This window comes from Octodon degus, unplaced genomic scaffold, assembly GCF_000260255.1.
Source record: "Octodon degus isolate 3935 unplaced genomic scaffold, OctDeg1.0 scaffold00013, whole genome shotgun sequence".
Classification (NCBI taxonomy): domain Eukaryota; kingdom Metazoa; phylum Chordata; class Mammalia; order Rodentia; family Octodontidae; genus Octodon; species Octodon degus.
Window position 1 is genome coordinate 24,680,675 of NW_004524589.1, and position 16,314 is coordinate 24,696,988.

Genomic DNA, 16,314 nt, shown 5'->3' on the forward strand with positions numbered 1-16,314 from the left:
AGAGAGAGAGAGAACAGAAAAAGACAGAAAAAAAGAGATTTCAAGTACCAGATTAAAAAATAAGAATTTCCAAAAAACTTCAGTTTCATTATTTTGCCATATGACCTTCCTAGGATTATTGTTGTGTACTTCTTTCCATTCATTTATTCATTTTACCCTTGTACAGTATAGAGGCAGTATCGACAGCCACAGACCAAGCCAGGAGCACCTATAGTGAGACAGGTTGTGAACACAGATTAGCACAGCCTCACAGAGGTAAGACCACTGGGCGAAAGCAGTCAGCTCAGTACTGGGAAGGAGGGGCTACCCCTCAGGCAAAGGCTGTTGCTCAGAGGAGAGGACTGACATGCACATTATCTGGATTGACTCAAGGATGGAAGGGCATGCTTTTTTAAAGAGGACTCTTGGAAATATCAAAGAGCATAGTGTCCTGGTTCCAGTGTTTATAAACAGATAGATGGGTTAATATGATTCAAATCACAGTATTTATGAGAAATGCAAACAAGGCACAAAAGGGATATTCACGGGTTTGTTTTCCGTAGGCATTGTGTGCCGAGCTAAGGAATCTGTGTTTCCTGAGTGCCACAGACAGGAAATGAGGGCAAAGAGATGGGTGTAGTGGAAAAGACAGGAAAAGGGACAAACGAGGACGCTGTTTCAGGAAGCCACTGGAGCCCTTGAGGGTCCAAGCCAAGTTGGTATCATTAGAAATATGGGAGGATGTACTTGCCAGAGTGAGCTTTAGGGATGGAGGGGCAGATATAGGGAGGGTATTTCTTAGACTCTTGATTTGGACACTGGAACACTTTGAGAATGTTTAGAAGAAAAATATTTGAATTGAAAGGTTATATTGAGAATTTAACCCGGATAACAACATAGGTCAAAAAGTCAACAAAGCAAAAACTAAAAGTCAACAGACATGAATTGAAATATTCTGAAATGTATCTTAAATACATCTATAAAAGATTATATTAAAATGTAGTATGCAGAGAGATGTCCAGAATTTGAAGAAATTAAAGGGGGATCATGAATCTCACAGTATATACAAATTAAGTAAAAATAAATCCACATCTGTAGTCACAGAACAGTAAACTTTTCAAGTATGATTCATGAAGTCTCAAAAAATTATTTGCAAAGAAATTTAAGATGACAATGACTGTCAGCAGCAGCAAATGCCAGAGAACAATGGAGCAGGCTCTTCAAAGGGCTTAGGAATCCTCATACTCTCATCAGCTAAAGTAAAATTCAGTTAACAGTAAAAGAAAAAAAATCAGCGTACCCTGACTAGGTGTTTACTACTCACATAAATTTGCTGAGAGGGCTAGTAAAGGATATACTTTTGAAAAAAGAAAACCAAAGAAGAAAGAAGAGCTTAAAACTAGTTTTTGCAATGCAGGTACACATCTACATAAATACAGCTTTTAATTATCTCGTGACAGTAAAACATACACCAAATTCTTAGGCTAAAATGATGAATAGGGAAGGTACACGTGCCATTAGATTGTTCCAGCAGGCTGAATCTTAGGTCTGGGAGAATAAGCAACGCTGCCGGGGATATAGCTCAGTGGCATGAGTGCCTGCCTGGCAAGTGCAAGGTCCTGAGTTCAATCCCTGGTACCACTAAAAAAAAAAAAAGAATAGGCAACATTGAGTGGATTTAGACTTCAAACAAATGTTTAAATCTGACATTGAGTTTTATAATATGCAAAAATGATACCTTCCTGCACCAGTAGGAATAGAAATTGATATGGCCACCTTGGGTATTAGGAAATTCAGTGACAGGCATACCCATGGTTTTCAGGTGAAGAGTGGTTGTTGGTATTCTCTTTTTTTCCTTCTGCTGTGCTGGGGAGTGCATCTAAGGCTTCATGCACACGAGTCAAGTGCTGGACCACTGAGCTCCATCCCCGTTGGACAGCAGTATTTTTAACAGTGGATGTTTGAAACAACTTAATATCCCATGACTACAAGAATGTAAATAATAGAATACTATACTGTATAACAATTAAAAGACTATAAGTAAATATCAATTGCCCTGTTAAGTGAAAAAAAATTAAATATGTTGTGCGCCAAAAAAGAACAAAATCTTACAGATACTATTCATACACATATAAGGTTAGATACCAGGATACTACAAAAGAAGCAAGCAAAATATGAATTTAAAAGCCCAAAGAAGTTTTCACTGATGTGAATTTTTAATTTTTTTTTAATGTTTTGAAAAAACTGCAAAAATATTAAGGCCTTTTTTCAATTTTCTAGAACGAATAGATTTCTCATTATATGTACATTTGGAATTCAATAAATGACTAGACAGGAAAGGGTAATTTAACTCAAATTTATAAGCAAAGTATTGAGAGATTCAGTACTGGATCCCCTCTCAAATGGCTCTTCTTAATTTTTTCTAGGATAATTGGATATGAGAAATAAAGGAAAAACATAATTTTCACAATTCAAATTCTTCTTTTAGGAAAGAGGAAATGGGAGTAAAATAATTGACTTGGTCTGTGGCATCCTATTTGGTAGTCCGAATGCGGCAGGCACCTGGGAAGTCCATCCACCCTTCTATCAGCAAGTGAGCTCACTAGATGGTAGTCGGTCACCCAGGCTCCCAGAGCACAGGGTGCCCTCAGGAAGAGCAGATGGTCAGGGCTGAGACAGCTTGGCAGCCTTGGTCAAGAACGCTAGCTGGATGACACCGAGATTGCACTTTGCTGCAGTGGTATATGTCTTAAAAGTTGCACAAATACAGATGCCGTGTAAAAAGACTAATTCTCTTCATTGCTGTATTTTTAAAGTATCAAACATTTGATATGGTTAAAAACCATACCAAGTATAAGCCTCACACAAGAATACCAGCCATTTTTCTGGAAACGCCAATGACGCCTCCTCCCATAGAGCCCTATGTTCCACAGGCACACACTCCTCTCACTAAATCAGAGGGAGCTTCCGTATGGAAGTTAGCAGGAACCCAGTATTAAGTTAGGAAAGCAGAAGCGCTTGCTGTGAACTCCTGAACTGTGCTGTTCAGGGGTAGTACAGCATGTGTTGTAGCACTGTCCCAAAAGTCTTGTTCACCTAGCCAGGTAGAATTACAGCATTTACATTGGTCATCATGATTGGCCTGGTAGGCCTGGGCACTCAACAGGTACAGTGCCCAAGAGGCATGCTGTGCAGTCCTGTACCCCTGCTGTGTTACACTTCGAATTAGACCCGCATGTAGGGAGCACTTGCGGTGATGGGATTCAGTGGTGCTGTGTGTTCTCTCCATGCGGCTCACGTGCCAACCTACGTGTGGTGTTGGCTGGAAAGGCCTCTAGACCTGTGTGTATTCATTAATCAAATGAGAAAGAAAACATTCATAAGCATTTTTAGAATGTGATGTAAGGATGTGCACAAAAACTCTTATCACTCTTGATAGAAATGTGTTGCTAGGTAGAGGGACAAGTGTGCCCTTCCCCAGGGCCACGTGTGGAGAGATTTTAAGGCCAAAAGCAAATATGAAGAGGGATAACACGTCTTGAAAGTTACGGAGAGGTCAGATAACATGTACAAGTAATAGCAAGATTAAGGATTTCTGGCAGTTTTGATCAGACCTTCAAGAATACCAAGAGTTTAGGCTTAAAAGGACAAATGAAATCACTGTTGTATGTCAACTTATCATTAGTCAGGCAGGTTTCAATGTATTCTAAAATAATACATGCAGAGCAGACAAATTGAAGAGGGTCAGAGGGAAATGGTGTTGATTCTCAGTGTGGACAGTCGCTCTGCTTGCAACTTTTTAAAAAATCTTTTTACTTTAAGACTTGCATTTGCTCTGGTCGTTCATGTTGTCCCTATTAGCTGAACATAGCAGAGCTGATAGACAAAAGGAAGTTCCAAGTAAATTTTCTCCTTACTCATTTCTTAAATCTAAAGCACTTCAGATGAGGGCCATGATTCAGTAGGTTTTAAAAATTATTATTATAGATCTCAGTCTATTCATTTTTTAATTTTAAAAACAATAGTAATAAATGTTACAGAATTTCAAAACAAGATGATAGGAAATTAACAATGGTTATTATATTGTATATTGTTATCTTCAGTGTAGTTGCTCAGATCACCAGATAGAGGCATGTAAGATTGATCAAACAATATAAGCACTAACTGTTCATTTTGATGAACTAATAGAAATTAGTAGTACAATTATCTTAGTTCATCTATCTATCTATTCCTTCCTTTTCTCCTTTCTCCCATCCCAGTTATTCTTTTTTTTTTTTTTTTTTTGAGCAGTTTCTTTTCCTTTCACAATGTCAGTTGAATCTTTTGGATTTTATTTCCTCTTTCAGTTTCTTCCACTGAGAAGACAGCACAATGTTTACCCATGCGAGTCTGCTTTATCTCACTTAGGAGGATGGTCTCTTCTTAAAGGACTTAATTTTCCCAGTCTCCAAGCCAGAAACTGAAGATAGAACAAAAAGACAATCAGATGAAATAAGAAAAGTGAATAAAAAGGCCATAGATGCATGCTAAAATCTTCTTCCCTGTGCATAATAAGTGAAGTTTTTGGGTTTTTTAAAAGTTTTTTATTTTTATTTATGTATGTATTTACTTATTTATTTTCCATAATTTTATTGAGAAACAAATGGCAATGAGACAGTTTCAGATCAAATTGGTAGGACAGTTTCAATAATTAACACATGCATACTGTCCTCCTAGTGGTTATTTGCTGTACAAGATGCAGACATGATATCCTATTTACAAACACTATTAGAACAAACCTCTCTATTGATTAAGAGAATGTAGCTATATATCTATCCTAAACATTTTGAATACGCAGATACAAAATGGTCATTCATCTATATCCCCTCTTTTTGTTTAATTCTGTCATTTAAATATTCTAGGTGTGTTAACTCAGTAAAGTCTTCCAAGAGTCCAGTAGTCCATGATAGTCCTGGGTCTTCTGCTTGGCTGGCAGTGTTAGAAGAGTAGATGAAGCTGAGTTTGATGGTTTCAGCATCACCCTGTGCACTAACCACAAAATAACTTCATTATTAAAAACGGTATAGGGACCAGAGAGATGGCTCATGGAATAAGTGCTTCCGTGACAAGTGCAAGGGCCTGAGTTCAGTCCCTGGTTCCGCAAAAATAAAATAAAAATAAAAACAGTACATCTTCTTTTCCTAAAATAGACTCAGCTTTGAATGAATCAGTGGGAGCTGGCTGGCTTGGGTTTCAATCAGTTATAGTGAATAGGCGAGGTGGACAGCGGCAGGAAATAGTGGTGCGGTGCTACCTCTCAGCCTGGGCCAGAAGGAGTTACCCGATGGCCTGGCATCATGGAAAATCCTACTTATTCATGGAGAACTTTATGAACTTTCTTTTTTTTAAATCACAAGAGACTTTTGTGCTGTAAGACAAACTTTCAGGGGACACAAGTCAATTGTAAATCTGTATGCATTTTCTTTTTACAAATGAGAGTAGTTTTAGTCATGATTCTCTAGAAAAATGGAATCTTAGCTCTTGTGGTGATCTCAACAAACATTAATTTTTAAAGTATATTTAAATGGTATTTCCTTATTGCAGTAACTCGTGTGATAGAAATGGAAGTATGAGGAAGTATTTAAAATGATTCCCTAAAGGGAATGAGAAGCCTGTTAAATGTAATTTAGCTGAAAAGTGAATAGAAATTATGAACATTTTCATTTCCGTGTCATCCCATGGCCTGTTCAAGCCAAAAATATAATGATCTAAGACTTCACAGAGTAATAGAAATTTAATGATTGGGACTTTCCTTCCACAAATGTTAGCATTAGAATGCAAGTCGAAATGCAATTTTTAAAATAAAATGTGAATTGGACACTTTTATCATTATCTTGCAGAATCTCCTGCCAAGTGAGAACTACTGTGATCGTTTTAAGGAACACTCTTCACTTATTACCATAATCTTCATCAGTAAATATTATGTTTTACATTATACAAAGGAGTGTAGTTGACATGGCCTTTCTCTGCATGTGACAGACAGAATAACAAGATGTAAAATAAGTATTGCTTAACTATAGTTCACATTGGGAAGCGCAAATACAAGGCTAGGGCTTTTTGCTCAGAGGTTAGATCACTTGCCTCCCAGGCTCTAGACTCAATCCCCGGCACTTCATAAACGAAAACAAAACAAAAGCCATAAAATATATAAAACAAATTATCAGGGGTTTTGTTTTGTTTTAAACAGAGAGATTATAGGTAATTAGAAAGTGGGAGGAAGGTTCATGAGAACTTACTCCATAAGATAGGTTGGTTTTGATGAGCTGAATTGAATATTAGGGCAATAGTCTGATCAAGCTGGATGAAAAGACTTAGAGTCAGAGTTGTGAATACAAGATGAATTGGAGCTGTTGATCCTTGTCTAATGGCAGAAAAAATTCAGAATATGGAATGTTTTCAGGAAAGTTGTAAAAACCACTTACCTAAAGAAACACCATATGGAATGAGTACATGTAGCAGGACCTTGAGGAAGTTCAGTGAGAAATTATAAGAGAAACGGAGCTGTTCCAGAAAAATTATATGTGAAAAGCAAGAACAGTTAACAGCTGATTTCATGAGAGTGACAAATGCAATGAATGCTGGGAGCCTGGGAGACCAGGAGAGGGTGATGAATCGCGAGTTGAAGCTCAGAAACCAGGAGGAAGGCTCTAGTACAAGGTAACTTCCTGGTTACCTTACTGAGTAGCCAGTAGGGTGCTGGAACTGCGAGCTAAGGTTTAGGGAGAGGGCAGAGCTGGGAACGTGGGTTCAGCAGTCATTCCCACGGAGATAGGAATTGTGGAATTGTGGAATTGGAGGAGTTATTGAGACATTCTTCAACAGAGACAGAAAGAAGAGGAGTGCTAAAGCAGGCCAAACCCTCTTGGGGCTGTGCAGCCAGTGGAGATGCAGGAGGAGACAGGAGGACCTTCAGTCAGAGGAGCAAGAGGCCCAGAAAGTACAGTGCAGACCACAGGAAGACCGTGCCCCAAGGCAGGGAGAGGTCCTGGTGAACTGCGTGGTTTCCAGGCCACGCTGTGGGTGCTGAAGCAGCAGATAGGCTGTGAATGAACCTGGCTGAAGAAAAGTTACACACAAAAACAAGCGAAAAGTCCCTCAGGCCTTCACTTGCCCATCCCGCCAGGAGGAGGAGGGAGCTGTAAGAGGCCGGGAGTGAGCATGAAGAGCGCTGTGGGCCTGCACTGTTGAAGGCTGATCAGCGTCTGCAGCATCAGATCCGAGAAGAGGACCAGGGCTTGTGAGAACATTGAGAGGTTTTGGTGGGGTGTTTTTGTTTTTGTTTTTAATTCTACAGGGTATTCAGGGTCTCACTACTAGATTAGACTTGTAGTGATTCTCCTGTATTCAGCCTCCCAAGCACATGCCCAGTCTCAATTGCCATCTCGTCCAGCCCTGGGGGCAGGGCGGGCATGCCAGGCCCGGAGATTGAACCCCTACGCCAGCTTGCAAACACTTTAATCCACTGAGCTATTTGGCTGACCCTTTCAATTTATTTTAAAGAGAAAAACAGTAGATAAGGCAAAGGCCTGGGAGATAGCTTAGTAGAATAAGCGCTCGCCTGGGAAGCACAGGGTCCTGAGTTCAATCCCCGGTACTGGAAAAAAAAAAAAAAAAAAAAAAAAAAAAAAAAAAAAAAAAAAAAAAAGAAAAGAAAAAGTAAAAGATAAGGCAGAGCTGATATACATTGTTTAAAAAAAGATGAAAGATACTCAACAATGGTTGTTATATTGCACCTTGCTGTTTTATTACAGATATTAGCATAGAAAATTGGTCAAAGTAAAAATTTTTAACATTTTTGGAGCATTTGATAAATTTGCGTGTCATCCTTGCACAGGGGCTGTGCTAATCTTCTCAGTATCATTTCAGTTTTCATATATGTGCTGCCACAGCAAGCACTCTCATTCAGCCTTGATATGAGAGAAAAGCAAGTTGTGTATCTGAACAGCTGATACGTGTTCTGGAGCCAGATGAGCTCAGAATTTCAGCTGTACAGGTATAGTGTGAAGAGTACGCTCCTGAGCCCTTCATCTAATCTGAACCTGAGTTTTAACTGGCTGCTGCGTGAAGCCAGCATAAAGTAAGCAAAGAAGGAACAGCAAGAGGTTTTAGAGAGTAGTAATGTTCGTGTCACTGATGAGTCCCATGTGTGCATCTTCAGCCTGGTGCCCTGGCACTCGGATCCTTATCAAAAGACAACTCACATCAAAGCATTCTTCAATCAGGATCCTTTTAACGATTTCCTTCTCATCTAGAGCAAAACTCAGGATGAGTTCTCTGCATGAACTCTGTTCCTTGTCCCTACCTACTCTCCATTCACTGGTTCCATTTGCAGCCCCGGACAGGTGCTGAGGCATGGAGAACACACGTCCACCTCAGAACTGTGGCACTTGCTGTTTGCTGTGTCCCTCAACAGCTCACCCCTAGCCGCAACCAGGAAGAAAGCAGCCCATTCAAGCCCATTGTCTGTAGTTGCTTTGTGTGGCTGCCTAGCTAGCCTGAGTTGATTTTAAACATTGACCTTTCATGGTCATGTTGAATTAGGAGAACAAGCAGAAGTTGCATAGTGCCAGATCTGATAAATACAGTGGATAAGAACACACAGTGATATTTTAATTTGATAGAAATGGGAATAAAAATTTTGAGTCAATTTAGGACATTGAGGCAGCCATGAAAAAACATTCACAAAAGAAGACTTCCAAAACTGCTTCAGAAAGTTGCAAGAGAGGATGAGTGTGTTCAAAGTGAATAGTATTTTGACAGAGATTAATGATAATGTGGGTTTTTAAGAAGAATTCAGTATGTTTTTGATATATGTCATTAGGAGATGATTGAAGAAACAGTATGTTTAGGGTCAGGGTAAAGCAGGATGACCACCAAGTACCCATGACCATGTGGCTGCAAGCAGCAGGGACCAGAGGTTACCCCATTTTCTCTGAAGCAAGAGCTGAGGTTTTATCTTAGAGCAGTTCTGTGACTCTCCTTTATCAGAACAATTTCTGCATTGGATGTGATGGAGGACATTCCCCTTGGTGATCATCTGACTCCCACACGTCTTGCCTTGCAGAGTCTACCCCAGCCACGCACAGTCACCCTATCCCTCCACCCCTCCACTCCTATTCTTTGCAACATATAGGAGCTTCTCTGCTAGAAATCAGCTTTGCTCCAGTAGGACATGTTTTAGCTTTGACAGGGAGAACAAGTAGGACATCTGCAGGTAACAGGCCATCACATCAGTGGCTACAAGAAGAGAAGACAGGCCAACAGCACCAGATCCATTGCCTGCCCAGTGGCCTATCACCCCTTCTGTCTGTGGGCTTCCCTCCCCCACCCCTTATGGGTGAAGGAAGGGATCCACTATGACCATATGGGATTCTTTTTGCTTTTGTCTTTTTTTTTCCTTCTGAGTTATTGAGATTGGACCCGGTACCTTTTGTATGGCAGGAAAACACACAACCCCTGAGTCACACTCCTCACCCATCATTCGGATTAGTCTGTTAACTTTTTAGTGGATGTGTCTAGGTTGTTGTGTAGTAATTATTTAACACAGTGACTTAGGGAAACTCTTCATTTCCTGTGTCAGTAGATAAGTGAGCAAGTGACTTCTACTAAAGTAAGAAGAGGAAATAGACTGTAAGAAGCCCCCAGGGTAGAGCAGGGTAGAAGGACATCCAACGCAGACACTGGCTCCACACAACTGCCTCAGTCCACCATTCTTTGGAGAAACACTCATCCTGAGTTGGTTCTATAATGTGTAATGAGTAGCAAACGCATGATTGTGGCTGGATGGGCAGCAAGTTTCAAGGCAGTCGGCACTGACAGTTTCCAGTTTATGTGTCAAGGAAAAAAACAGGAGGGCAAGGACAGAATTTTCATGTTCAAATGTACCAAGTGGGTGCCAAATTGGGTGAATTTCAAAGCAGTCAGATACCTCTGTATGACTGCAAAGTTTAAATCTGTTATGTGGGATGAAAGAGCCAAATGACATGGCTTTGGGTGACAGATGCTTGGGAGGGTCTACCTGAAAGAGCCTCTAGTCAAGTATGTGTGTGAGAGAAGGGGCAGCTGCACTCTGCTCTCCTGAGCCATGATGTCCACTGGACAGGCCCTGCCTGAGCAGTAGTGAGGGGCTGAAGAAGTTTGTAACATTAGAACACCTGTAAAAACATTTTCAATATTTTGAATTTAAAACTACAATGTCAAACGCATTTATGTGCCTTTTATTTTCCTTTTTATATTAGTATCCCACTTAAGACAATTAGCATTGGGAGGAGAATCCACAAGCAAAGGGTAGCTTGAACAGTAGCTATAGTTGGTCCCTATCATTGCTAGGAAATATATGGAAGGAGCTGGGAATGTTACATACCTTGAGTTTTGTGCTGTTAAGAAATCATCCCAAAATTTAGTAGAATAAAACTGCAGCATTTATATTGGTCATAGTTCTGTTGGTCACCAGTCTGGAATGGGGGGTAGGCAGGGCACTTTCATGCTGGCCTCACCTGAAGTCCCTCATACATCCAAGGCTGGAGTGTGACTAGCTGGTTTAAAAACCTGGTTTCCAACTCAGCAACTGTTGCCTTCAGACACTCCCAGGCCTCTTCACCTACCTAGTGGCTTGCTTCTAAAAGCATCAAGAAAGGGAAGACCCATTCTGCAGGTACTATTCAGCCTTTAGTTGTGTCATATTTGTTCATGTTACATTGACTACATTCAATCACATGGTGAAACTCAGTCACTGTGAGAAGTGGCTCCATAAGGGCTGGATACAGGAAAAATAGGATATGTTGGGGAAATCTTCGTAGTAATAATCTATCATGGTTGGATATTTGAAAGTCAGTAGGCTCAACTTCAAGTTTGAGGATTTTGCAGTTGCCTTTCTGGGGTTTTGTCTCATGGAATGAAACTCATGCAAGTGTCCCCTAATGTCTCCAATTCCTAGGTTCCCCAAAATTCTGATTCCTTTTTCATTTCAAAGAAACAAAATCTCAAGGATAAATTATTTTCAGATGTTTATAAATCAACTGTTTTAGGGAACCAAATTCTTTGTGTGTGAGGAGGTGCATAGGTAACTTTTGTATTACCCCTAAATAAGCATCATATAGAATTAGCTCTTTATAATTGGGTTCAGATGCAGAAAGACTAATGGAGGTTAACTAGGGTAGATGTCCCTATTCCATATTTAATAAAAATAGAGTGGAATTATGCAAGTATGTAGATAAGCTAATCATCTGACCTAATCAGCAATGCAAATTTTTAAAAAGCCTTTCTAATTACTTCCTCAGCTTGGCTGAAGGTATGGGTAAAAAGAGTTTCCCAGCTTGATGGTAGCAGATGTATTTCATAATATTTATTGAAAATATTGGAAAGAAATCCTCAATTATGATGCTCCTGAAAAGTACATCAGAAAGGGTATGTTCTTTAACATATTTTATACTTTCATTAAATATAAACATAACATAATTTAGATGATCATGCTATAACTCCCACACAAGTTATTTAGAATATTTTGAACAGTTAGACTTGAACTTTCAGAGCCAGATTGCTTCTTGGTTAACTGCCTGTTTTTCCTTGAGTTGAATCACTTACCCATGAGAATTCCAGTTGTCTTGGACAAAAAAAAATGGCAGCACCAGAATATGCTCTTCTTTGTCTTTTGGTTGGTTCAATATCTTGGCAAATATGTCTTAGTGTACAGTGTTTCACCAACTTTAAACGTTACATTGTTGACATTTCCAGGCATATGTAGCACCACACACTATGGGATTCGGAAACCTAGATAGAGCTGGTGTTCATTTTCTTGGCTGGCTTTGAATAATTATGAACAGCTGTTAAATGAATCATTCTAGAACAAGATTGCTCAAAAAGAACTGTCTATGAATTCCTGGCTGAAAAGGGCTTCTATCTTCCTGTGTGAGTCCTGTCATGATTGTTCTTCTTTACCTTGCATTCTACAAGTTGCTCAGTATCTGTCCAGTACAGATGATGTTTCAGGTAACAACAGACCCCACATACAACAGCACTTGCATAAGACGACACTGCGATTGCCTATGTAGCCTTCTTAGTTTGTGTAAGCATACTCTATGTTGCTCACATGACAGTACATGTTACTAAGTAATGACGGAAAGGAATTCCTTTTAGTTTAAGTTACTTTGAGCTACTTCCTGTTACCTCTAGCCCAAATGAATCTGAAGTGAAACGGTTCCTCCGGTGCTATTTGGGTGGCTGCATAGCTAAGTTCTGTGTTCTCAGTTGGTGGCAGAACTGCAGCCCTGCAGTTTGTTGGACAGCTCCCTTCTAGAGCATCTTGTCCAGAGATCAGATGGGAAAGAAACAGGCTTTGTCCACAGTGAATGCTACAAAGCAAACATTCAAAAGCTTCTAATGACTGGTACTTCATAATTCTTGGCATCTGAGGAAGTGAATGCCGTATTTAAAGAAGCCATGAATGCAGAGTCACCTGACAAGTGAATTGCTTTATTTGGGAAACAGCCAGAAAATATGAATGATCCAATGTGTAGCTTAATTTCTTTGTTAGTGACTTTGAAACTAGGGCATAGCTATGCGATTGCTAGTAGGTGTGCTTGATGGTATCTTGATCTCTTACCACTAGATACCATCAGCATCTTTAGCTCTCCCCGCAAGTTACAGCAAAGCAGCTGTCTTCAGATCTGCGGGAGTCTTTTAGAGGGCAAACTGGCCCTTAGATAAAGACTGCTGCTTTATACTATTTGAATTATTTTAATTCAACCAACGTTTATAATACACTTCCATTGTGAAAAACACATGTAAATTTATAGGTACTTACTGGTAAAATGTACGTAATACCAGTTCTTAACCAACTTCAGTTAAAAATCTTTAAATTCTCTTAGGTATAGGGTGTTTGTTTTTTTGGTTTTTTTTTTAGTATATTTTAAATATTGTGTACAATCATAAGGTATTGCCTGTGTGTAGGTTAAAAAATGGTGAACTCTCAGCATTTCCATGTGATTCTAAGGTGTAATTTATACTATCAAAACAATTTGAGAAAAGAAGAAAAGTATCTTTTTTTCAAAATCCGAATGTTTTTCTGACCATGATTTTAAATATGTTTATACCAAAATGTCATTGTAACCATTGTTTATAGTACGCTTTGCTTTCTTTTGCAAGGAATAGTGATTTTAGAATTCCTGTGTAGACACCTGTAAGCAACATCTATCTGGGCTAAATCTGTGGGACTGAAAACCTTGTATTTTAATAACAATTTTGTAGCTAAGTCAGAACTTCTAATTGAGAAGGTACACTTCTTTTGTGCTAGGAGTGAGGGCCAGTAGACACTGTAGGCAGCGATTTGTAAATATGTTTCTAGAGAAAAGATGGTACAAATTAAATGTCATTTAAAAATATATTTTAACATATTGCATATGAACAGTAAAGCTTCTACTGGAGATTTCATGGTTCTGGTCAGTGAGGTCAGGGCTTCCGTTTCTCACTTTAGCAAGCTCATGGTTGGAGAAACCCATCTGACAGTACCTTTTTGAAAAACGAAATAGGAATGGAAATGAGGAGCACGTGTTAGCACATAGAAGCATGCTCACCACCGCTCCGTGTTCATGCATCCAGATCTGCATGCACAGCAGTGACAAGAAGCTACGTGACAGCTCACTGATGTATGAAAGATAGCTGTAGTTGGGGCATGCCATCCTTGTTCTTTTTAAAACTTACTGGGAGGATGTTAAGCAAGTCATACTTCCTCTGCCTGGTGCTCCCTGCCTTCCAGAGGAAGCGCCAGGAGCAGTGTACATTAGCCACAATCCAGGCAGCAAAAATGAGGAGGAGGAGAAACCGGAGAGTGGGACAGTACCTCACAAGTGACCAAATCAACTTTCAACCTCCCAGGAATTTGTAATGCCACAGATATTATAGTTGGTATTCTGTAGCTATCTCTGAAACTCTTGGAAGCGGATGTAGGCTTCGTGAGTCCAATGAAGAAGGGAGACAGAGTCAGTGAGCACTCAGTGCATAAATGCATAGAGGTCTCTAGTTCCTGTAATGTCTAGAAAATTCCATTCGTGTGATATGCACAGAAGAGATACTCCATGATTGATGTTGGTCCAGGACAAGGTTAACTTCTGCACACTAATTGTAATTCATTATATATGCCTTTTTTTCCCAGCACAAATGGACCCCCGAGGCCTATCTCCCAGACAAAGTAAAAGTGAGAGTGATGATGATGACCTGCCAAATGTGACCTTAGATAGCGTTAATGAGACTGGATCTACGGCCCTTTCCATAGCCAGAGCAGTACAAGAGTAAGTATCATATTCTCAGGATGGAATAAAATTGCCACGGTGACCAGTGGATAATGGGAGCTGCCACATCTCCAGTTCCCCAGAAGTGTCATTCTAGTTTGTAAATGGCACACATGGCTACATCTCTCCCTTCAGCCTGGGCTCTTCGGGAGCAGATTAGGGTGAAGAAATGGAGTGGCTTAAAAGAGACAAAAATCTGTGTCCTGACTAGTGTAAGACCTCCTCGCATCTTTCCTCCTATCTCCTCCTGCACCTTAATGAGCTTTGATGGAAAAAACAATAAGTTCCTTTTTAATGTCATTCACTCATTATCATCATTATTTTTCATGTACAAAATCAAGAGAGATAAAATATAGCAAGTATCATTATCTTATTTTAATAGGAAATTACAAAATTGCATTTTGGAAGATTTAAATTTCGAATATGTTAGCCCTTTGAAATACAGGGATCATATATAATTTCTAAAGATAAATTTTTTTCTTTCCTTTCACTCTCCACATAGGTGTAGTGAGCCCTTGTGTATTGAAAACAGCAGCTATTCTGTCACTGTTACCTCTTTGTCTAGAATTGCTCCTGTGTTACTTCATGTCTCTTTTTGGTACAGTATTTTTTCAGCTTTATTGAGGTATAGTTGACAAAATTATAATGTACATATTAAAATGTACATCATGCTGACTTGATACACATATACCTTGTGAAATGATTACCATGATCAGGTTAATTAAAACATGCATCACCTCACATAATGATCTTCTTGTTTTGTTTTTTAGTGAGAATACTTAAGATCTACTTCATATCAAATTTCAAGAATACAATACATTATTACTAGCCTTAGTTACCATGAGATGGATATTAGATCCTTAGAGTTTACTCTAACTGGGAGCTTGGATTCTTTGATCAACTTCTTTCTCCTCTTTTTCCCCCCTCTATCCTACTGGGATATCCCTTGCCTCTGGAAACTAGACTTTTACTTAATTCCTATGGCTTCGACTCTTGTTTTTGTTTATTTATTTCACATATAAGTTATAGCTCTTCAGTTTCATTTTTATAACACTTGTCAAACCATAGTATTTTATATTATTTGTGCATTTATTGCATTAAAAGATGATAGGTAAAGAATATACCAAGGTGGGCCAGCCAGATAGCTCAGCAGATTAAAGAGCCTACTTGGACAGATGCAGTGGCTGGGGTTCGATCCCTGGGCCTACCGTGTCGGCCCCACCCCCAGGGCACACTGAGACTACGAATGAGACTGGGTGAGGTGGCGTACATCTGTAATCCCAGGTCTAGGGAGGCTGAAAAAGAGGAGGGATCACTACAAGTCTGATCTGTATAGTGAGACCCTGTACTAAATACATAAAAAACAAAAAAAGAATACACCAAGCTATTACTTAGCAAGTCCTTCAGTGTCAGGATCGATCAATAGTTAAGAAGTTATCATGCAAGTCTTAGTGTGTGTATGTACTCGCTGGAAAGTGCCAAGTCCTGATCGGTGAAGGAAAGAGAATCTTCTATAGAGACCTCTTCAAAATAGATATCTGCCAACATTTACAATAATATACAGCTCTTGCCTGTTAGCATTCTACAGAAATTTAACTATCAGAACATCCATAGTTGCTAGAAAATAAGTGTTCTATTTTATATTCCAAGGTGCTTGATACTCAAATAAAATATAATATTAAGCTCATTACCCCATTAAAAAAATAATAAAAGGACTAGCCAAATAGCTCAGTGGATTAAAGCACCTGCAAGCAGGTGCAGGGGCCAAGGGCTTGATCCCCAGGTCTGCTGGGCTGGCCCCGCCCCTGGGGCACCCTGAGATGGCAATTGAGACTGGGTGTGGTGGCACGCACCTGTAATCCCAGCTCTTGGGAGGCTGTAAACAGGAGAATCACTACCAGTCTGATCTAGTACTGTGGACCCTTGCCTAAAGTACAAAAAATAATAATACATTGAAGAACATTTTTATATTTAAATGTGTAATTTTTTTTTTTTTTTCGGAACTGGTTAT

At 39.5% G+C, this 16,314-nt stretch overlaps 1 protein-coding gene and 1 non-coding gene across 7 annotated transcripts in view; one reads left to right on the top strand and one right to left on the bottom strand.

The window, feature by feature from the left end:
* The window catches only part of Klf12 (Kruppel like factor 12), a 446,940-nt gene that overhangs the window by 320,026 nt on the left and 110,600 nt on the right, over nucleotides 1-16,314 (top strand). For all 6 annotated transcript variants that reach the window (XM_004626292.1, XM_023709630.1, XM_023709633.1 and 3 more), the window contains one exon: nucleotides 14,168-14,303. In XM_004626292.1, coding sequence (XP_004626349.1) covers nucleotides 14,168-14,303 — 136 coding nt within the window. The remainder of the gene's footprint in view (nucleotides 1-14,167; nucleotides 14,304-16,314) is intronic.
* LOC111815274 lies at nucleotides 7,808-7,914 on the bottom strand. The gene has a single exon (XR_002819996.1). It is a non-coding gene; the product is annotated as a U6 spliceosomal RNA (small nuclear RNA).